The sequence below is a fragment of the Suncus etruscus genome, chromosome X (assembly GCF_024139225.1).
Source record: "Suncus etruscus isolate mSunEtr1 chromosome X, mSunEtr1.pri.cur, whole genome shotgun sequence".
In the NCBI taxonomy this organism is placed as follows: Eukaryota; Metazoa; Chordata; class Mammalia; order Eulipotyphla; family Soricidae; genus Suncus; species Suncus etruscus.
The window spans coordinates 51,829,752-51,853,493 of record NC_064868.1 but is presented as its reverse complement, the minus strand read 5'-3'; the positions used below and the strand labels follow the sequence as shown (position 1 = coordinate 51,853,493).

At 37.1% G+C, this 23,742-nt stretch overlaps 1 protein-coding gene across 2 annotated transcripts in view; it reads right to left on the bottom strand.

Moving 5' to 3' along the window:
* The window catches only part of RRAGB (Ras related GTP binding B), a 45,297-nt gene extending 35,581 nt beyond the window's left edge, over positions 1–9,716 (bottom strand). For both annotated transcript variants that reach the window (XM_049767300.1, XM_049767301.1), the window contains exons 1-3: positions 9,557–9,716; positions 8,776–8,809; positions 2,459–2,558 (exon numbers count right to left, since the gene is read on the bottom strand). In XM_049767300.1, coding sequence (XP_049623257.1) covers positions 2,459–2,558; positions 8,776–8,809; positions 9,557–9,648 — 226 coding nt within the window. In that variant the 5' untranslated portion in view covers positions 9,649–9,716. The remainder of the gene's footprint in view (positions 1–2,458; positions 2,559–8,775; positions 8,810–9,556) is intronic.
* Between the last annotated feature and the right edge of the window lie 14,026 nt (positions 9,717–23,742).

The window sequence follows — 23,742 nt, the reverse complement described above, 5'->3', positions numbered from 1 at the left end:
CTGGAGTGGCCATCTTAGTATCAGATGACACAAACTTTAGACTTAAAAAAAGTTATAAGGGACAAAGATCGACATTTTGTAATAATCAAGGGATCTGTACAACAGGAAGAAATCACACTCCTAAATATATATGGCCAAAAAGCACATGGAAAACTGTTCTATATCACTAATCATCATGAGACGTAAATCAAAACAACAATGAGGTATCATATCATGGCACAGAGGCTGGCACACATCACAAAAAATAAGAACAACCACTGCTGGCATGGCTGTGGGTAGAAAGGAACCCTTATTCACTGATGTGGGAATGCTGTCTGGTTCAGCCTTTATGGAAAACAGTATGAATGTTCTTTAAAAAAAATAAACATTGAGCTCCCATATGATCCAGCAATATCACTTTTAGAGATATACCCTATGATCAGTGAAACACAATACAATAATGCCCTCTTCATTCCTATGTTCATAGCAGCACTATTTACAATAGCCAGAATCTGGAAACCACCCACATGCCCAACAGCAGATGAGTGGCTAAAGAAACATGGTGCATCTCTACAATGAAATACTATGCAGCTTTTAAAGTCACAAAATTTCCTTATACATGGATGGAATATTTGGAAAATATTATGCTGAGTGAAATAAGTCAGAGGGAAAGATATAAGCATGGAACAATCTCACTCATCTGTGGGATTTAGACAGCATAATAATAGCACCCAGAGATAATAAAGATGAGGGCTGAAAGGACCAGTTCGTGATAACAAGCTTATCACAAAGTGGTAAGTGCAGTTAGAAAAATAACTATAGTAACAGCTACCAGAGGATAGAGAGAAATACATAGTTTTTCTTAAAGGCACGCAGGGGAGAAGGTGGGAAATTGGTGACAATGGTGGCAGGAAAGTTGCACTGGTGAAGGGAGGTATGTATTTTATGGCTGAAACACAGTTACAAATATGTTTGTGACCATGGTGCTTAAATAAATATATTATTAAAAAACAAATACAGGGGCCAGAGCGGTGGCACAAGCAGTAAGGCATCTGCCTTGCCCACACTAGCCTAGGACGGACCATGGTTTGATCCCCCGGCGACCCATATGGTCCCCCAAGTTAGGAGTGATTTCTGAGTGCATAGTCAGGAGTAACCCCTGAGCGTCACCAGATGTAGCCCAAAAACAATTATATATAAAACAAAAAACAAAAAACAATAAAATACAGTCATCTTACTCAACTATGATCAAACACTTTGATAAGGATGTAGATAAGTTAAAGCTAAGTTCTTAAAATGCTTCATAATGATGTTATATGAGGACTAGCTGGAGAAACGGAAATGATTAATGTGGGGAAGATTTGATCTTAGAATAGACTGAGACTTTAATCAGAATCAAATATCTACAGAGGCTCAAGAAAGAGAGTAAGTCATGAGAAATAAAGTGAGAGATACATGATTCTACCTAATAGCTTTCTAATCATTTTTGAAATTTTGAGATTTTCTGCAATTTTGAGTCTATTTTACACTCCAAACACCTTATGAATATATATTGGGTTTTCTTGTCCTTTTTACCCTGGAACATAAGGTGTTTTTTAAATGTTTATCATTCTTGGGGCCGGAGAGGTGGCACAAGTGTTAGGGCGTTTGCCTTTAATGTGCTGACTTAGGACGGACCTCGATTCAATCCCCCAGCGTCCCATATAGTCTCCCAAGCCAGGAGCGATTTCTGAGAGCATAGCCAGGAGTAATTCCTGAGCATCACTAGGTGTGGCCCAAAAAAAACCAAAAAAAATGTTTATCATTCTTGAAACTAGAATGAGAGTCCTTAAGAAATACTGAGGCCTTAAAGCATGCATTATGATAAAATGCTTGTCCATAAAGCATTCGATACGATAAAAAAAACCTAGATCAGGAATCTTTGCAAGTCAGGTAGGGAAATAGTTTTATCACCTTGAGGACAAGAACCAAGGCAGAAATCACAAATGCTTGGATGTGCAAAATGAAATGGTTTTAAACCTCAAAGACAAAATGTGTCTCCCAGGAGAAAAGATTCAATTAATTGACAGCCATGGCAGCAGTTACTCTACAAAAAGAAAACAAGTTTATCATTTAAAACATAAAGAGCAGAGTAACATTTCTCAAATCAGAGTTGAACTCCAATGAGACCATCAATCTGGATTTAAGAAAATTTAAGTTAAAGCTACATGATTTACAAGTTTATTTATATTTGAGTTTTAGACATAAAGTGTTAACCTCCCTCCAGCAATGTTCCAGAGACCATCTCTCTTCTACAAATTCATCACTTTATTTGCTAATGAAGACTAGACTTGTTTAAAAAGTTTTAGGTCACTTTATTGTTATGTTTGTCAATTAATTCTTCTTTATATAATACCAATACTAATCAAGTGCAATCAAGTGTGCTATGTAAATTATTAATAGAGACAGTCACCTGACTACAATAGATAAAACATCTTACTTGTTGAACCAAGTCGTCGTGTGTCTCTGGCAATATAATTTGCAAAGATAATAGACTTCATGCTGGTCTTACCAGATCCACTTTTGCCCATCAATAGTACCTAAAGATAAAATGGCGATAAAAATAAGAAGTTAGCAAATCAAATCTAAAAGAATCATTTTTCCTGTACTTGTTTTATTCAAGTAACACAACCTAACCTGGTATGAATACTTCTAACTACTTGGTTCCCCAACTATCTAATATGAATTACTCGTCTTATTGCTAATCAATAGTACTGCAGCAAATGTTATGCTTTCACTATGTACTATCATCAGTTATGTTAGAGAAATACCTATTTGAGAGGTAATTGTAACTTGGATCTCATAATCTAATGTTTTATACACTACACTATCCAGCTTATTTCAGTAAAACTGAAATTTCATCTTCCTCCAAAGAAATCTCCTGTCTCATTCTGATGAGAATATATCATTGTTCTCCTTCCTTTCATTTACCTCCAAGATTTTGCTCTTTTTCTATTCAAAAGAAACCCATGATCTTCAAGATGAAGTCCTAAAACTATATATATGTAAGTACACCGTATTTTTTTCATTTTTACATTTTATTTTTTACTTTTTTTATATCTTTATTTAAATATATTGATTACAAATATGATTGTGATTAGGTTTCAGTCATGTAAAGAACACTCCCTTTTCACCAGTGCAACATTCCCACCACCAATGTCCCAAATCTCCCTCCATCCCACCCACCCCTACCTGTACTCTAGACAGGCTTTCCAGTTCCCTCATTCATCTGCATGGTTATGGTAGTTCTCAGTGTAGTTATTTCTATAACTGCACTCAATACTCTTTGTGGTGAGCTTCATGAAGTGAGCTGGAAGTTCCAGCCCTCTTCTCGTCTCTGAGGATGGTTGCAAAAATGACTTTTATTTTTCTTAAAACCCATAGATGAGTGAGACTATTCTGTGTCTATCTCTCTCCTTGACTTATTTCACTCAGCATGATAGATTCCATGTACATCATGTATAGGAAAATTTCATGACTTCATCTCTCCTGACGGCTGCATAATGTTTCATTGTGTATATGTATCAGTTTCTTTAGCCATTCATCTGCTGAAGGGCATCTTGATTGTTTCCAGAGCCTGACTATTGAGTACACCTTAATTTGATTTACCTACTCTTCCATCCTCTTTTGACTCCCAAAGCATGAAACATTAAAAATTTTATTAGTGGGCCCGGAGAGATAGCACAGCGGCATTTGCCTTGCAAGCAGCCGATCCAGGACCAAAGGTGGTTGGTTCGAATCCCGGTGTCCCATATGGTCCCCCGTGCCTGCCAGGAGCTATTTCTGAGCAGACAGCCAGGAGTAGCCCCTAAGCACCGCCAGGTGTGGCCCAAAAACCAAAAAAAAAATTTAATAGTTATCTTTTTATTCTTGTTATATTATTATTGTTTATATTGTTTGTGTTCTATTGTTTTATATTTTATTATAATGTATTGTTGAAATTTATGGTCTTGGTTTGCTATTTCACCATCACTAAAGTACAAAAGACCTGTGCCATGTCTCAGAGTCTCTTCTCTTTTACCACTGTCACCTTAATCTGGGGCTTAATGTGTGTAGTCTAATACACAAAGTTTGTTTCCCTAAATACCACAGATATGTGAGATCATTCCCTGCTTTTCCTTCTCCATTTAACTTTCCACTCAGAAAGATACATCCAGTTATATCCAAGTTGAAGAAAACTTAATCATTTAAATTTTTCTGGCTGGGTAGGGAAAATTTTTTTTGGCTGCACAGTGTTCCATTGTGCATATACATCACAACTTTTTTTTTTACCAATTCATCAGTTATTGAACATCTAGGTTGTTTCCATATCTTGACTACTGAAATACTGCAATGAGCATAACATTTTTGAAAAAAAAGGTGAATATAACCTTTATGATTAATTTTGTGTTTTGGGGTAGATGCCAAGAAGTACAATTGACAATAACCAACATGCAAAAAATGAAATTGGATTCATGTATCACACCATACACAAAAGTTAGTCCAAAGTTTATTAAAGACCTCAAGATTAGACCAAAATTCATAAAAGACATAAAGAGGAAAATATAGAAAGCTCTTAAGAATCTGGAAACTCAAAGGGCTCTTCAACTATCTGATCCCATTGGCAAAAAAACAATTTAAAATGGGCCTACATCAAATTAAAAAAATTCTATATATCAAATGAAAATGGCTAAAATAAAGATACCCTACTAAATTGGAATGATATTTACACATAATATCTCAGGTAAAGAACTAATATTTAAAATATACAAAGCACTCACAAATATCAGCAGCAAAAAAAAAAACCCAATTACACCATCAAGAAATGTGAAATGGGGGCCAGAGTGGTAGCGCAAGCAGTCGGGTATTTGCCTTGCACTTGGCTAACCTAGGACAGACCACAGTTCGATCCCCCGGCATCCCATATGGACCCCCAAGCCAGGAGCAATTTCTGAGCGCATAGCCAGGAGTAACCCCTGAGCATCACTGGCTGTGGCCCAAAAACCAAAAAGAAAAAAAGAGAAAGAAATGAAAGAAAGAGAAAGAAAAAGAAAAAAGAAAGGAAGGAAAGATGAGAGGAAGGAAGGAAGGAAGGAAGGAAGGAAGGAAGGAAGGAAGGAAGGAAGGAAGGAAGGAAGGAAGGAAGGAAGGAAGGAAGGAAGGAAGGAAGGAAGGAAGGAAGGAAGGAAGAAGGAAGGAAGGAAGAAAGAAAGAAAGAAAGAAATAAAGATAGAAAGAAAGAAAGAAAGAAAGAAAGAAAGAAAGAAAGAAAGAAAGAAAGAAAGAAAGAAAGAAAGAAAGAAAGAAAGAAAGAAAGAAAGAAAGAAAGAAAGAAGAAAAGTGAAGAGAAGATGAATAAACATTTCCAGGCAGAGGACACATTGATGGCTAAAATGGAGATGAAAAAGTGTCCTTCATCACTTATTTTTCATACTATAAGACCACCTCCCCCAGAGCGTCTGATGGAGATTATGTTCTCCTGTGTCTGAGCACAGGAGAGGTGAGCATCTAAATACTACTTGTGTCTTATGGTCAGGTGCATCTTATGGAGCGAAAAATACGGTATGTGCCATCTTATCCTAGTAAGAATGGGATATATACAAATACTGCAACCAGTGCTTGGCAGGTAAAAAAGGAACTCTTACTGATGGGAATGATGTCTGACTCAGTCTTTATGAAAAATAACATAGAGACTCAAAAAGTAAGTGCTTGGTTAAAGTCTAGTCATATTAAACTGAACTGTTTATAGCATCAGTGATAGCTCCAGGATCTGTAGGGAGATCCTCTCTTTGTGTTTGTTTCATGCTGTGCACTTCGCCAGTTAAATTTTTATTCCCTTTTCTTCTATAAACTTCTATCAACTAAGCTGTTCTCATCATGAAAAACCTGGATCAGTAATCATCTCAAGAATCCCACAACCCTAGATTATTTTAGATATGTCTCATTGTTTTCCTGTGTGGCACTCTTACTCTGCTGCAAAGACCACAATGCACTATAGTCATCCAGCTTCCTTGAGCCTATCTTTCACAATATTATGCCTAAAATATAAGATACTCAAAATAGGGGCCGAAGAGATAGCATGATAACGTTTGCCTTTCATGCAGGAGGTCATCGGTTCGAATCCTGGCATCCCATATGGTCCCCCGTGCCTGCCAGGAGCAATTTCTGAGCCTGGAGCCAGGAAAAACCCCTGAGCACTGCCGGGTGTGACCCAAAAACCACACAAAAAAATACTCAAAATATTTCACTTACATCTATATTCATTGCAGCACTATTTACAATAGCCAGACTCTGGAAACAATCAAGATGCCCTTCATCAGATGAATGGCTAAAGAAACCGTGGTACATATACACAGTGGAATATTATGCAGCCATCAGGACAAATGAAGTCATAAAATTTTCCTAGACATGGATGTACATGGAATCTATTATACTGAGTGAAATAAGTCAGAGGGAGAGAGATAGACACAGAATAGTCTCACTCATCTATTGGCTTTAAGAAAAATGAAAGATATTCTTGCAATAATTTTCAGAAACAAAAGAGAGGAGGGCTGGAAGGTCCAGCTCACTACATAGCTCACCACAAAGAGTATTGAGTGCAGTTAGAGAAATAACTACATTGAAAACTATCATAACGATGTGAATGAATGAGGGAAGTAGAAAGCCTGTCTGGAGTACAGGCAGGGGTGGGATGGGGAGGAGGGAGATCTGGGACATTGGTGATGAGAATGTTGCACTGGTGACCCAACCACAATCATGTTTGTAATCAAGGTGTTTAAATAAAAATATTAATAAAAAATTCAATCAAAAATATTTTCAAAAAAAATAAACAAACTATCGAAACAAAGATACAATGGTTTTTGGTTTTTTTTTTTTTGGTTTTTGGGCCACACTCGGCGGTGCTCAGGGGTTACTCCTGGCTGTCTGCTCAGAAATAGCTCCTGGCAGGCACGGGGGGGGTGGGCATATGGGACACTGGGATTCGAACCAACCACCTTTGGTCCTGGATCGGCTGCTTGCAAGGCAAACGCCACTGTGCAATCTCTCCGGGCCCATTAAATGGTATTTTTAACATTGAGAATGCCCAATGGAAAGAGTGGCTTTACAAAGAACAGTCTTCTCATCAATGTAACATTTTTGCTTTTTGGATGGCACATCTTGTGATGCTCATATCTTATTCCTGACATCACTCCTGGCAGTGCTCAGAGTAACATATGTAGTGCTAGGGTCAAACCTAGGTTAGATAAATGGAAAACAAATAAATGCCTTAGTCGAGGAGCTATTTCTCTAGCTCTCAATGTGAGCATATAAGAGAGAGAAGCATTAAAGATGATACAATTTTTACATTAGGCATAAATTGGGTAAGGTGACATTCAAGTCTTTTCAAACATATAATTTTTAAACTATATAGCCAATTACTACATTTTTAAAATAAATGGGTATATATTCTACCAAAATCCTAAGATATTTTATTAATATGGTCCAATTACAAATTATAAGAGGTTATCTATGGAAATACATTGCACTGAGGCACAATTTAATCTACCTACTCAACTATATAACATTATTTCATTAAGAAAAAGTTATTGATGAGCCAGTCTAAAGTTACTATTAGGTATTTTAGGCATTTTAAGGCATACTTGTTGAGAGAAACTTGAGCAGGCTCAGCAAGAACATTCCTTTAGTGAACTAGATTATTAGATGAAGCTGGAGGTCTTTTTTCTTTTTTATAAAATCTTACCTCAATTGCTTATGAAGGGCTTATGGGTTATTAAGTCTAATTCTGTCATGTAACATCCTACGTGTTCTACATGCATCTGTTCAAACTTACAAAATTACAAGTAAAATCACTAATTATAAATTAAGAAACGAAGTTCTATAGGTTCCCTAAATTTGTTCTACAGTTATTTCCATACTAATAAAAACTAAACCCCCTGGTGAAGAACAGTCCCATAAAAGCACACACTCAAAATGGCTTAACACTTATAATACACAAAGAAGGAAAAACTGAGTTTGGGTTCAACATAACTATGCAGGAAGAGAACTCAGTAATGCATTTATGGCTTATATAAAATGAAAATTAATTTTTAAATTTGAAGACAGATTTGCACAGCTATGATAGGGTGTAAAGATATGATATACATTTATAGTTTATCTTTTTAGATGTGTAGTCAAAAACAGGTTCTTATAGGGCATACTATGCAACGAAGTCGTTTGAATTCCATTATTTGTGAGGTTATAAATAGGTTTTGTGTGTGTGTTTGTTTTAGGTCATGCCCAATAGTACTCAGAGCATACTCCTAGTGAGGTTTAGGGACTAAATGGGGTGCCAGAAATTGAAAATGGGTTGGCTATGGGAAAGGTAAGTACCCTATCCACTATACTATCACTCTGGCCCAGTTTGAAGCATCCAAATGATCCAGTTAGATTTATATACCAGAAAAATCTTATATAAACTAAGGGGACAAAGAGTCAGACAGAAAACTTAGATTTCTGTTCAAGAAAGATGGCATTGGAGCCAGAGAGATAGCATGGAGGTAAGGCATTTGCCTTTCATGCAGGAGATCACCAGTTCAAATCCCAGCGTCCCATATGGTCCCCCGTGCCTGCCAGGAGCAATTTCTGAGCATGGAGCCAGGAGTAACCCCTGAGCACTGCCGGGTGTGACCCAAAAACTACACACAAAAAAAGAAAGATGGCATTATGTATACAACTACGATATTGAAAGTAACTTCTTACTTTTACCTTTATATTTCTGGTAGACCTAATACGTCTTACCTTTTTCTTCATAGCTGTGTTTGGTAGCACCCATCTGCAGATAGAAACCAGAAGACAATTTCCATGATTGAATTGCTTTAGAAATTAGAAATAAAGAAACTTACATATTCACATATAATGGATTTATAAAAGAGCATATTTAACACAATAGCCAAATACAACTGTGTGTTTTATCCAGATGAATATTTGTTCAAATTTCTTAAATTATAAAATTAGGATGTCATTCCTGATATGCAATTATGTGAAAGCTCATAACAAAATGTATTTAGGAATATAAAAGAGCCATTAAGCTTCAATTTTTATAATTTAAAAATTTTATTAAAGTATTATGTAAATGCTTTAATAAATTGTCTTTTTAAATGTCCTCTATACCTGCCTACCTTAAAAATAACTTTAGTCCTTCAGTTGTCCTTCCAAGTCACATTTCACTCATCAAAGATACAAAGTGTATTTTTAAAAAATCTTACATTCATATACTTACTGGCAAAGCATTATTTTTAGTGAAAAGACAGCCCTCCTAACTCAACATGAAAATGCTAAATCTCTTCTACTGACAATTCAAAGAAACTAACAACTGCGTCCTCAATGAGAACACAAGGTATGATTCTGCCTTGCTAGTCCTCATTCCAGTTTATCCTAACCGCCAAAAGATTAATACCATTTAACTTACTTTACCTTACTGGAAACTGCAGTAATTTATAAGCATGGTTTGTTCTAATTTACAACATTCTATTTGGAACCACCCCCCATTTTCAGGTTTAACATAATACCCTTCACCCACCCAAGCGATCTTTCCGGTTCCCCTAAGGGAGGATCCATTCTTGGCCCCAAATTCTCTTTCTCCATCTTTTTCTCAGAGGCAGGTTCTTCCATTATGCAACAAGTCCTTTCCGGTCCATCCTAAATCCGCAGTACTCTTCCTGCTTTTTTCCCCCTTGTTCACCCACTCAGACGCCTGTTTTCATCATCTGAGACCCTTCGGTCAGCTCTATTCTTGCCTCCGCCTTTGTCCACAGGGGGGCTGCTTTCCCCACAGTTACCTTTACCTCCTGGAACTTGGCCTCAAAGCACGGACGAACTGGCTCACTCAAAAATTAAGGAATTCTGTGGTGCAAAGGAAAGATGGAGGCTAGAGGGAAAGCGGGAAGGAGAGGATTCGTCTAGAGAATAGCCCTCCAAGGTTCCGTAATCAAAAGAGGGCTTCACCCGCAAAAAATAAAAAATCGTAGGAGCGGTGAAGATGACTGAGCTGATCCCCGGGGTAAGCACAGAATGCTGTGCTCAGCCCACTCCTTATTACTGAGCCTGATCGACTCAGCCCGCTGCTGCAGCACAAGAATTCACCACCCTTCCCGCGAGTAGGTCCCAGCCACCCTCACTCTACTGTGGGCCAAGATCACGTGAACAGCAGCCGTAAACTCTGTCATGTGATTGCCCCTACCCAAGGGGCGGGTCGTAGGGGAAAAACCAAAGAGACTGCATTGAGCAAGACAGGGGTACGGGCGGTAGAGGCTAAGTGGCTCCCTCTCATAAAGAGGCAGTCCTGAGGGTGCGTGCGAGTAGCCAGAGAATGTCGGCTTTGCTGGTGAGTTGGCCACACACATTGGAGAATTAAAAGGATACTGTTGTAGTTCCAGTGCATCAAGGAATGTGTGGAATAATCTTCACCTGTCATCTCACTCACAAAAAGCATTCAATAATATAAGGAATATGTTTTAGGAAGTAAAGACCGCTTTTAAACATACCCTGGAGTCCCCAGAATTCCACCTGACAAATTGCTCACTAAAAACACTATTACAGAAAGTCACTGTTTCTCTGTTGCCAGCTTCTCTTTTGCCTTCCTTAAAATGATCCATCTTCTCTAAACTCTTGAGGGAAATCTTTTTAAAGCATCATCTAGAAGAAGCCATTTTTTCTGCTTTTCATTCTTCTCACAATTTAAGAAAAAAAAAAACCGTCAACACAATAATCTTCACACTCATTTTTTTTGCTCAAGTCCATGAGAAATAGATGAATAAAGGAAAGAACAGGACTAGAGGTGGTAAGGGAGAAGAGAGAAAGGCGGGAAAAGTGGAAAGAAGAGCAATAAGTATAGAGAATAGAAGATATTTGAAAAATACTGAGTAAACAAAATAAATTAAGAATTGAAGAGTTGTTCCTAAACATGTTGAAAAAGATTGGTACAATGAATTAATTTCCTTATCATCAAGATTTTGATTTCTACCAAAGTATTCCTGGATGTGTATTTTTACATTGTCATTGTAGAATCTTTTCTACATGTAGTATTTTTACATTGTCATTGTAGATGAGGTCGCCTTTAAGTTTTATCAAATTAATTTTTTGTCTTGTTTTGTTTTGGTGCCACACCCAGCGGTGCTCAGGGGTTACTCCTGGCAATCTGCTCAAAATAGCTCCTGGCAGGCAAGGGGACGATATGGGACGCCGGGATTCGAACCAACCACCTTAGGTGGGTCGGCTGCTTGCAAGGCAAACACTGCTGTGCTATATCTCCGGCTCCTTATCAAATTAATTTTAAGGGGCCGGAGAGATAGCATGGAGGTAAAGCGTTTGCCTTTCATGCAGAGGTCATTGGTTCGAATCCCGGCATCCCATATGGTCCCCTGAGCTTGTCAGGAGCGATTTCTGAGCGTAGAGCCAGGAGGAACTCCTGAGCGCTGCCGGGTGTGAAAAACAAAAACAAAAAAAAATTTTTAAATTTAATGGTGTGTCCTTGTCAGCATGTTAATTGACTTTGCAAAATTATTTATACATTCAGTAAACATGCCATATCTCTATTTTATTTATTATGGTAACAATGGTTTATGAGACTACAGATTTTTATGTTTAGGGTTAAATATTATCACACCACAACTATCACCAATATGGTGACTGTCCCTCTAATATGGTTCATAAATCATTCCTGTTTGCCCCCACTCCCACTTGGTAATATGGTAATATATATTTCATTGTCAATATTATTACAATAAATATCACTAATTTCAGGTGCTTGTGGACAGCATGTAAGAGAATTTACTATCTTTAGACTATTTACAAAATTTAGACTATTAAATGTATTAACAACTCTATTTTTATAGCTCATATAGATATATCTCTACTGCCTTACTCTTGGAAGTCTTCAGTAGCAGCACACATCCACATCCAAGAATGCAACCTTAACTGCAGCACTTTCTTAGCCTCCTTCCTCTTGTCCCTTGGAGTCTTCTCACAACACATTATACTAAGTTCCCTGATTTTATATAGGCTTTATATTACTGTCCTCTAGCTGTTCCTGTCCTCTAGCTGTTCCTTATATATTTTTGGTCACACATAAATTAGGTCACGTATATCTTGCTATCCATTGGATTGTATAAATATATAAGGGACTAACCAGAAACCCTATACTCCATAATCATCACATACATCTAAGTGGCCTGAGATTTCCACTCTTTAATTTTTTCTGATTAGTTACTAAACCATCAGTTCACATATGTTCTCTGCAGATAGATTTGGGAACCAATCAATAAGAAAACATATATGAATGATAAATTAAATCAGAGGTTTTTATTATCTTGCCCTTTATATTCATTTTCTTATTTCCTCAGTAGCAAAATAATTTTTCATTGGACATTGTCTATCCTCTTGTATTTTTTTACTTAGTTACCACATATAAATTAGATCACCCATTATGTGTTTTAGTTTAGTTTAACACAACACTCTCTAATACCATCCAATTTGTAGAAAATTGAAATATTACCTCTTTTCTTATGCTATGTACTATTCCATTAAGTATACTAAACAACTTAGATCAGGGGTCTCAAACTCAATTTACCTGAGGCAGCAAGAAGAAAAGTTGGGGTGAGGCAGGGCCGCATATGGGATTTCACAAAAAAAGTCCTCAGATGTCATTATTAACAGTTTTAATTATTTCTTCTGAACATGAACATTGAGTGAAGATCATGAACAGTTCTTCTGAACATGGCATCTTTTGCCTATTCCTTGTTGCCAGAGACTTGACAGCACTTCTCACAAATCTGAACCACATTTGGCTTTAGAGAGGAAGCAGTTGAGACCCTCAGTATGGCTTGAAGATGATCATCATTAAGTCTAGACCTGTACTTTGACTTATTGAAGTTCAATGTGGAGAATAACTTTTCACACAAATATGTGCTCCCAAAAAGGCACATGGTGCACATTAACATTCGGGAAAGCTCAGGGAAGCTGGGGGGCAATTCTCTCAAAAACTGCCCATGCATGCCTGCTTTTCCACTAATCTCCCTGAACTTGGCTTTGAGATCAGAGTTACATTGCAGGTCAATGACCTCCATTTGAAGCACAGGAGGGGCATCTTGCACATCAAAGGGAAAGGGGTCCACAAAAATTTGGAAAGTGGCTCTGTGCTTTTTGAAATCTGCAAATCCGTGATCAAATTCCTTCTCTAGCTTAAAAATAGCATCAACATATTTCTCACCACTGAATGGTATGCCTGCATCCACAAGTTCCTTGCATGCTGGGATTTCCATAACACAAGTTTTGTGGAGAATGCTCTCACGTTGTCATAGGCAGCACTGATAAGCTGCCCTGGGCCTTGTAACATCTTGTTTAATCCATTCAGCTTATGTGTGATGTCAACAAGAAAAGCAAAGTCCATGAGCCATTTGTGATCACTCAACTCAGAAACAGCATTCCCATCCTTTTTGTGTGTGTGTGTGTGTCACCCGGCAGCGCTCAGGGGTTTCTCCTGGCTCTATGCTCAGAAATCGCTCCTGGCAGGCTTGGGGAACCATATGGGATGCTGGAATTCGAACCAAGATCCTTCTGCCCTCTGCATGCAAGGCAAACGCCTTACCTCCATGCTATCTCTCCAGCCCCGAGCACCCATCCTTTTACTTCCCAGCCTGTCTCTATAGTAGTCACTTTTATTTTTACCTTCTAGGCACTGTGGTTTGCAAAACTAACTAAAACAGTATAACATATATTACTTGAGCTCCTTTCCTTTTTTTTTTTTTTTTTTTTGTTTTTGGTTTTTGGGTTACACCCGGTAGCTCTCAGGGGTTACTCTTGGCTCTACACTCAGAAATTGCTCCTGGCATTCTCGGGGGACCATATGGGATGCCATGATTTGAACCACCATCCTTCAGCATGCAAGGCAAACGTCCTACCTCTATACTATCTCTCCGGCCCACTTGAGCTCCTTTCAGCATCCAGTTTGTCTCCAGAATGATCACTTCCCGTTATTATTTTCACAGGGATTCTTCCTCTGGCATAACCTATCACATTGTGGCTAGCTTTCAAGTCCTCCTGGCCATCATTTCTTTATCCATTAATCATCTGTCAATGGCCATTTGTGTGGTTTATTGATATTGACCACTGTAAATAATATTTCAATGAATATAGTTTCATTTGAGTTTCCAGATTTTTATTTAAAATATTGTGATTTACAATTGTGATTTTTAGTTGATTCTTAGAAATGTAATGTTTTATCACCAACTCCATCACCATTGTCAACCTCCCTCCATCAATGTGACCAGAATCCATCCATCCCATGTCAACACCACCTCCTCCACAGTTTTCAATCATAACAAGCAAATTTTAATTTTGTTTGTTAAACTTTAAGGTTGAGTTTAATGATATTATTGTTGTTGACTCTGTAGCTTTGATAGTTCTGTCCTTTCAGAACACCAACAATGCACCTGAGTACCCTTGGCCCCTGTTCCCCATTACTTCACATCTGTGTGTCTCCTCCTTTACTCATTTTCTTCCCTTATTCTTACTATACTTCGAGGGCAAGAATGTTATAAACAGCCTGCACATTTTAAACTATTGAATTATTTCATGCAGTTATTCTAAATATCACATATAGAAAATGATACCTATATTTATCCTTCTTCTGGCTTACTTCATTTAACATAATACCTTCCAGTTTTATCAGTATTGCAGCAAATTGCATGATTTCATTATTGCCTTACGGATATGTAATATTCTATTGTATATATGCACCACTTATTCATTATTCACACATCTGCTGTTGAACAAGTAGGTTGATTCCAACTACTAGCTATTATACTGAATGCTGTGATAAAGTGTTTCATGTATGTCCTTTTGAATGAATATTTTTCTTTCCTGGCATACATACCAAAAGTGGAATGACTATGTCAGATAAAAGATCAATTTTAATTTTACTGAGTACATCCATAATGTTGTCCCTCAGAGTTAATAAATCAGAGAGCATTCTCACCAGTAGTGTATAAGAGTTCCTTTTTTACCACATATTTGTCAACACAAATTGTTCCCAGTATTTTTGATGAGCCATCTTCATTGGCGTAGGGAGATATCAAATTGTCATTTGATTTGGATTTCCCTAATGATAAAAGATGATGAGCATTAATACATATTCTACTGACCATCTGTTAGTCTTCCTCAAAAATTCATTTCCTCTCCCTAGTTCAGATGATATTTTTAGATTTTGTGGAGTTAATCTTTGTGAGTAATTTATATAGGTCTCTGTCCACTTTGGTTAAGTTAATTTTAGGTACCTGATGTTTTTATATATTGTAAATGGGATAGACACTTTGATATATTTCTCCTAACTCATTATTTGCATAAAGAAATGCTACTAGGTGAAGGACCTATACAAAGGAAACTACAAAAGCCTGCTTCAAGAAATAAGAGAAAACACAAGAAAACGTAGACAAATACCGTGCTCATGGATTGGGAGGATTAACATAATTAAAATGGCAATACACCCCCAAAGCATTGTACATTCTTAATGCAATCCCTCTAACGATACCCATGACATTCTTCAAAGAAGTGGAACAAACTCTACTGAAATTCATTTGGAACAATAAACACCCACGAATAGCAGAAGCAATCCTTGGGAAAAGGAATATGGGAGGCATTATGTTCCCTAATTTTAAATTGCATTACAAAGTAATAGTTATTAAAACAGCATGGTATTGGTATAAAGACAGATCTTTAGATAAATGGAATAAACTTGAGTATTCAGAGAATGTTCCCCACACATACAATCAATTAATTTTTTATGAAAAGACAGGAAAACCAAAATTAATAAAGGAAAGCCTCTGCAACAAGTGGTGATAGCACAATTGGCTAGACACTTGCAAAATGTGAACTCAGACCCCAATCTATCATCATGCACAAAAGTCAAATCCAAAAAATTAAAGACCTTGATATCAAACCTGAAACCATAAGGTATATAGAAAAACAAGCAAAACAGGCCATTGAGACTAAGGGCATCTTCAAGGAAGAAACAGTACTCTCTAAACAAGTGAAGCAGAAATAAACAGATGGAATATATTAAGCTGAGAAGCATCCGTGCCTCAAAGGAAATAGTGGCTAGGCTACAAAACCCACCCACATAATGGGAGAAACTATTCACCCAATACCCATCACTTAAGGGGCTAATATCAAAATTATACAAGATACTGACAGAACTTAACAAGAAAAAAAAACATCTAACCCCAACTAATAATGGGGAGAAGAAATGAACAGAAACTTTGTCAAAGAAGAAATACAATTGGCCGAAAGACACATAAAAATGCTCCACATCATAATTATCAGGAAGATGCAAATCAAAACAACAATGAGGTACCATCTCACACCACAGAGACTGGCACACATCACAAAGAACAAGAACAATCAATGCTGGTGGGGATGTGGAGAGAAAGGAACTCTTATTCACTGTTTGTGGGAATGCATCTAGTCCAGCCTTTGTGGAAAACAATATGAAGATTCCTCAAAAAAATGAAAATTGAGATCCCATACAATCCACTTCTGTGGATCCAGCTATACCACTCCTAGGGATATACCCTAAGAACTCAAAAATACAATTCAAATGTCCCTTTCTCACACATATATTTATTGCAGAGCTATTTACAATAGCCAGACTCTGGAAACAACCAAGATGCCCTTCAATAGATGAATGGCTAAGGAAGCTGTGATATGTATACACAATGGAATATTATGCAGCCATCCGGAGAGATGAAGTCATGAAATTTTCCTATACATGGATGTATATGGAATCTATTTTGCTGAGTGAAATAAGTCAATGAGAGAGAGGATAGAATAGTCCCACTCATAGAATAGTCTCACACATCTTTGATTTAAAGAAAAATTAAAGTCATTATTGTAATAATGTCCAGAAACAATAGAGATGAGGGCCAGAAGGACCGGCTCATAATATGAAGCTCACCACAAAGTGCGGCGAGTGCAGTTATGGAAATAACCACACTAACAATTAGCATGGCAATGTTAACGAGTGAGAGAAGTATAATGCCTATCTCGAATACAGGCAGGGATGGATGAGGAGGGGGGTATTGGTGGTGAGAATATTGTACTGTGAAAGGGGTGTTCAGCTTATGACTAAAACCCAACTATAATCATGCCTGTAATCATGGTGCTTAAACAAAGATTTTATAGAAATAAAAAAAACATAAAAACAAACAACAAAACAAAACAAAAGCAATTGCTAGAGCAACCATGTGACTTGACAAAGCTGTAACAATAATTTAAAAAAAAGAAATACTGCTAATGTTTGCACCAGGCCAATTCAATAGACTAACTCTTTTCTCTGAATAGATGGAACCCAAGACATGAAAAATCATGGGTACACATACTAAGCAGCAGAAAGCTGACAATCTCAGGAGAAGTCAGGCCAAGCACTGCCCTGACAAAGCCAGGTCTGCTCCATGACCCAGAATTACTTAGTATTTTGCTTATGGCTCTGTCTCACTAACTCTTTACAGTTCTCTTCGGGAATACCAATCTGACCAAACTTTAGGTAAGCCAGTATTTAAGCTGATATCACCAGAGCTTTTTTGGAGAGAGTGCGGGCAACCTCCCCAGGCACCCTTCTTTCTTCTAGGAGCTTTTCCAGCTGAGAACTTGCTCCTACAAGCCACAGTATCAGTAATAGTGCTTTGAATTTCTGGACAACTCCATCTGTTTGATGCTGTCATTCCCTTAGGAACACACCAATTTAAGAGAATGAACACCTAACAACAAGAGCTTACTGCCATTGTATTAATTACTTCATTGGAGGCACAATAATTTTCACAAATGTGCTTGCTACTGTACTTCTTTTTTCTTTTTTTTTTAAATTTTCTTTCTTCCCTCTCTTTTTCTTTTATTTTTTTACAACTTTGATCTCACTTATCTGGAAACAAATGTTTTATAGTCAACTATGTCAACTATGTGATGCATTATCTTTAAGTAAAACAAAAAATGGAATGCAGCCAATCTTTGTATGTTGACTTTTTAGATGAACACTTTGCTGTATTGGATTATTGTTTCTAGGAGCTTTTATCTGAACTCTTTGGGATTTCCACTGATGTCATCTTTAAACAGAGATAGACTGATTTCCTCTTTTCCAATTTGGATCCCTTTAATTTTCTTTTCTTATCTGATGGTTATAGTTAGGACTTCTAATACTATCAGATAGAAGTGGAGACAATGAGCACCTTGCCTTGTGCCTGCTCTTAGTGAAAATACTTTCAGTTTTACATTATTAAGAATAATACTGGCTATTCTTTTTTTTTTTACAAATGTCTCTCTTACTCTCTTGAAAACATTTTGTCCCCATTTTTCTGAAGGATTTAATCATGAATAGGTGTGTTGGTTTTCTCTGCATCAATTGATATGATCAAATCATTTTATCTTTCCTTTTAGGATGAGTTGTATGGTGCTATTAATAATGAATTATCCTTGATCTCCAGGATGAATCCCAGTGGATCATGACATAAGGTATTCCTTTGTGTTGTTGGGTTTGTTTTACTCAGATCTTGTTGAGGATTTTTGCATCAATGTTCATCAGGGACATTGGTCTGTAATTTTCTTTGTCGGTAGTATTTATTTCTGTCAGCTTTGCATATAAGTTTAATGTTACTTCATAAAAGGTGATAGATAGCATTCCTCCTGTGGTATATTGGAAGAGTTTAAACAAAACTCAACATAAACCCATCTGGGATGGAACTTTCATTCTTGGAAGATTCTTTACTATTGTTTTAATTTCTTTGCTTGTGAAAGGCTTGTTTAAACTATTTTCTTCCTACCCACTCAATTTTGAGAGATTATATGTTTCTAGTTCTATACATTTTTCTAGGTTCTCTAGTTTGACAAAGTAAATTTGTTCATAGTAAGCTCTAATGATGCCTTGGATTTCTGTGGGTTATGTTGTAATTTCTTCATTTTCATTTCTGATTCAAGTTATACAAGCACTTTCTCTTTTTTCTTGTGAGTCTTGCCAACAGTTTGCTTACCTTGTTTATTCTTTTGAAAAACCATTCCTGGTTTCATTGATTCTTTGTTTGTCATTTTGGTTTCAATCACATTGATTTCTGCTCTGCTTTTTAATATTATTTTTTCTAGTAGTGTTTAGGCTCCTTTGTTAAAGGTTCTCCAGATAGATAAGGTGTTCCTTGGGTTGTTCATTTTATCTTTTTTCTTTTCTCCTTATGTAGGCCTGTCTCACTAAGAGTTCCAAGTAGTGTTGTTGTATTCCATAGATTTTGGCAACTTGCTCTTCATTATCATTATTATCAAGGAAACTTTTTATTTCTTCCTTGAATTCTTTGATCCAACTGTTATTATGCAGCATGTTTTTCATTCTACTTGTGATAGTTTTTTTGAATAATCAATATCTAACTGACATTGTGGTCTGTTAGGACGCTTTCTTAAGTGTTTTAGTCTTTTGTAAGTTAGACATGTCCTAAAATGTGACCTATCCTACAGATTATTCAGCATGCAATAGGGAATAATATGTATTCACCTTTACGGATGGAAGTCCCTGTATAAATTCATTATTATAAATTCAGTCTCAGATCCTCAAGTTTTTCCTATAGGGCTATTAATGCCCTTACTCATGTTCTGCTTAGTGAGCCTATCCAGTGATGAGAGTGGCATGATGAAATATTTCAGTACTATCATGCTTCCAGACATTTATTTCTCTAGGTTCGTGAACAAAAGCCTTACAAACTTTTCTGACACAGTATTTGTTAAGTATGTTGACTAGTTAATACTTCTTGGTCTACTGTTCTCCTGAAAAATAAGTTGTATCCATATTTGTCTTAAATTACTTTCTTGAGGTTGATTGCAATTGGTTTAAGATTGGTTTTCCCAGATTGTTTTTGTTTTGTTTTCCAGGGGCTTATGTAATTGTTTTCCATCTTTTTATTCTGAGCCTTTGTCTATCCTGAGATTTTAGGTGTGTTTCCTTAAGCAGTAAATGGATGATCCAAACCTTTACTATGTACCTTTTAGCGGTGAAGTTTATGCCATTGTCATTCAAAAACATTGTCAGAAGGGGCTGTCATGTCATTATATTGTGTAGAGTTGTTGCTTCTATGATTGGTTATTAGGATTATATAAGTGACCTTTCAGTGATTTATTTAGAGTTGGGTTGGATATTGAGAATGTTGCCAGTTCTTTTATATCTGAGAATATCTTTATCTCTCCCTTTTATGTAAACAAGAGGTTTTCTGATTCTAGGTTGAAAATTTCTTTAATTCAGTAATTTAAATATTCCATTTCACCTTTTTCTTGCTCAGACTATTGCACTTGGGAGGAATGGTGTATCATGTTCTTTCCTTTTTAATTAGGGTTTTTCTTCTTCCTTACTGCTTTAAGAAGTCCATCTCTCTCGTGGATTTTGCCACTTTTGTTTGGAAATCTTTAGGTCTCAAATTTGTGGAGCTGCCTCTTTTCAGAGAGTGGAAAGTTCCCTGATATTATCTCTGCATTTTTTTTTGGTTTTTGGGCCACACCCAGCAGTGCTCAGGGGTAACTCCTGGCTATCTGCTCAGAAATAGCTCCTGACAGGCACGGGGGACCATATGAGATACTGGGATTCGAACCAACTACCTTAGGTCCTGGATCAGCTGTTTGCAAGGGAAACACCGCTGTGCTATCTCTCCGGGCCCTTATCTCTGCATTTTACATGTTCTTCCCCTTTTCCTTTTTCCTCAAATTATAGTATTCCTATAATCCTGAGGTTATTCCTATGCCATTGTTTATTTAGGGCTTTTACATTTTCTTTCATCCTTTTGGCTCTTTTTTTGACTTCTTTTAATGGTGGCTTATAATTTGACTTCAAGTTATATACAGTTTTTCTTCTGTGCACTTCTGCTACTGTGTTTTGTTAGCATGTGTTTTAGTACATTCAATTCCATTTGTATGGATTATCTCATCTTCTGATTGAGTTCTTTGCACTGGTTGAATTTCTCATCTATTGCTTGCTTAATTTTGTTGGCTAGTGCTTCCTTTATTTCTGTTGCCAATGCATTGAGTGTTGATTTTGAGTCTTTACTAGTCAAACTCAAACATTTTGATGGGCTTGGAAATTTACTCTCCTTATCTGCAACTTCAGTTGACCTTTTAGAATACTCATTCATTTTAATATTATGTTGGTTTTAATGCTAGATATTCAGGTTCTCCATTACTTGAGAAGTAACCTGATGAATTGTTTCTATGAAATGGTGATATATCTGCATTTAAGGTTATTTTCCTAACCATGCAGGTTTATTTGAGTATTCTAAGAAAGCTTTTGACTATTTACTCTGTTGGGTCAATTGAGTTTTGAGGCTGTACATTGTCAGAGAGAAAGAATTGCTATGGACCTCCTATATGAAATGCAATATATGCATATATACATATATATGAATATCTTAAGGCAGATATGCAAGAAGACCTCCTCTGCAAGTCCTAGCTGTTTCACAGCGATGCATTTCTTGGTGCCCACTTGGGTGAAATGGCACTTTTCAGTCAAAGTGTTGTGTTAGCAATATTTCCTCATATATTAATGTCCTTGTCCATAAAGTCTTCAGTTGAGGCATGTGAAAGCACTTGTTATTCTAAAGGAATGCACTTGGTGAAAAAAATTAGATAAAATAGATGGAGTAGAGGGTCAGCCAGAGTCTGGTAATGGTGGATACTAAGCATAATCTCTAAGAAAATAATGGGCCAGTATATTGTGAGATAAAAGTAGCCATACATGCTCTGATTTTAATTTCAAGAAAACAAAGGAACATTGAATAAAGAGACCAGGTTCCCTGCCTAAAGAGTAGTCTGCTACATTGCAATCTTATAGAGTGTTCATCTTTGAATAAATCTCTGCTTGCAGGGCATGACAGTCTCTGATCTTGTTTGTACATTGCCTTGTCCCAGGTCCAAAAACCACTGGAGATTCACCTGAATCCACTAGAGACTCAAAACTGAAGCCATAAACAGGAGCCTGAAAGAGATTCATGCAGTGGGGGATGGCATTGGCTGTGAATTTATCTGTAAGAGTAAATGGAAGAGTTTCCTGGAGTAAATAGGAGAATTCCAAATAGGACATTCTACTCATTGTCTTTCTACTTTCACTTTGCTTCTTATGCATATGCTTACTGAGCAGGGGGTGAAAATGCCCCTTTCACAACTTCTTCATTGTCTAAGTGTAACTAAACAATTCATGGTTCCTAGATGGAGGACCCTTGGATTTAGAAACTTGTGATAGGATTTCAAACAATATTGTGAGAAAATATAAGCTAGGAGAAAAAATACCAGTAAAATTTTGGTCCTCTTGTGCACTAATTTGAATCATTATGATTTCTGTTATTGGAGGCTGGTACTAGAAGCAGAAGGACTGGCTAAGTCAGTGAAAAAATTTACAGGAATACGAGTTGGATGATGATACACTTGCAAAATAAAAAATGTGTACATACTACTTCAATTCTTCCAGATCTTCCCCTGCCAAAACCTCCCTTTGACAAACGGAGCTCAGAAGCTCTGGTCCTTTTGGATACTTCTTTGCAAACCGTGATGAAGTAGAGCCATGCAGGTATCACCTTTTAGGCAGAGCCTGCATGGAAAATGAACAATCCCTCTCTCAAGGAGTACAGAACCTAGCAATAGATAGATGGACAAGAAAAAAGGATGAAGTGATTTTGTTATGGAATTTACAGAAGATGACATTAAATTTGACCTAAAAAGAGTAAGATCATAGCTAGACAGGTAAGGGGATAATGGAGGAACCAAGATAACTATAACAAAAATAAACAATAAAAATTGCCATTAAAAATAATTAGGACTCGGGGCCGGAGAGATAGCACAGAGGTAAGGCGTTTGCCTTACCTTCATGCAGAAGGACGGTGGTTCGAATCCCGGCATCTCATATGGTCCCCTGTGCCTGCTAGGGGCGATTTCTGAGCATAGAGCCAGGAGTAACCCCTGAGCGCTGCTGGGTGTGACCCAAAAACCAAAAAAAAAATTAGCACTCAGTCTTGGTTCTTAGATGGCCTTCCATATAATAACCAGACTAGCTCATGTACTATGCTGGGTTCCCTATGCATTTGATGAAGTGATTTAAGAAGAGTATTAATGCATTGAGTCCTAATTCTCCATATTATTATGAACAACTTGTTCGATGGTCACAGGCAGAATTTTGGATTCCTCATGATTGGTATGTAATATGTTGAACAGTGCTGACATCTTGTCAATGCATATGATGTAAGATGTGGTTTGCAGAGGAAGGCAAAAGAGAATGCTAAAAATCAGAAGACTTTCCATACTATTTTAGCTATGATTTTAGGGACTGGCCCTTCTGTCACTGTTACTCAGTAGATTACATGGGCCACAAAATTATCACTGATTCTCACCTGGGAAGTGACTTTGAATGCCTGGACCTGAATTAATCTATGGGTTCCTGTGTCCCCAGATATACTAAGGTAATTTAGAGAAATGACAAATCTTACTCAGATTTTTGTTTTTGTTTTTGGGCCACACCCAATGACACTCAGGGGTTACTCCTGGCTATGCATTCAGAAATCGCTCCTGGTGAGGGGGACCATATAGGACCCCGGAGATCAAACTCAGGTCTGTCCTGGGACAGCTGCATGCAAGGTAAATGCCCTACCACTATGCTATCGCTCCGGCTCACTTACTCAGATTTTTAACTAGTTAAGAAGCAATTTAAAA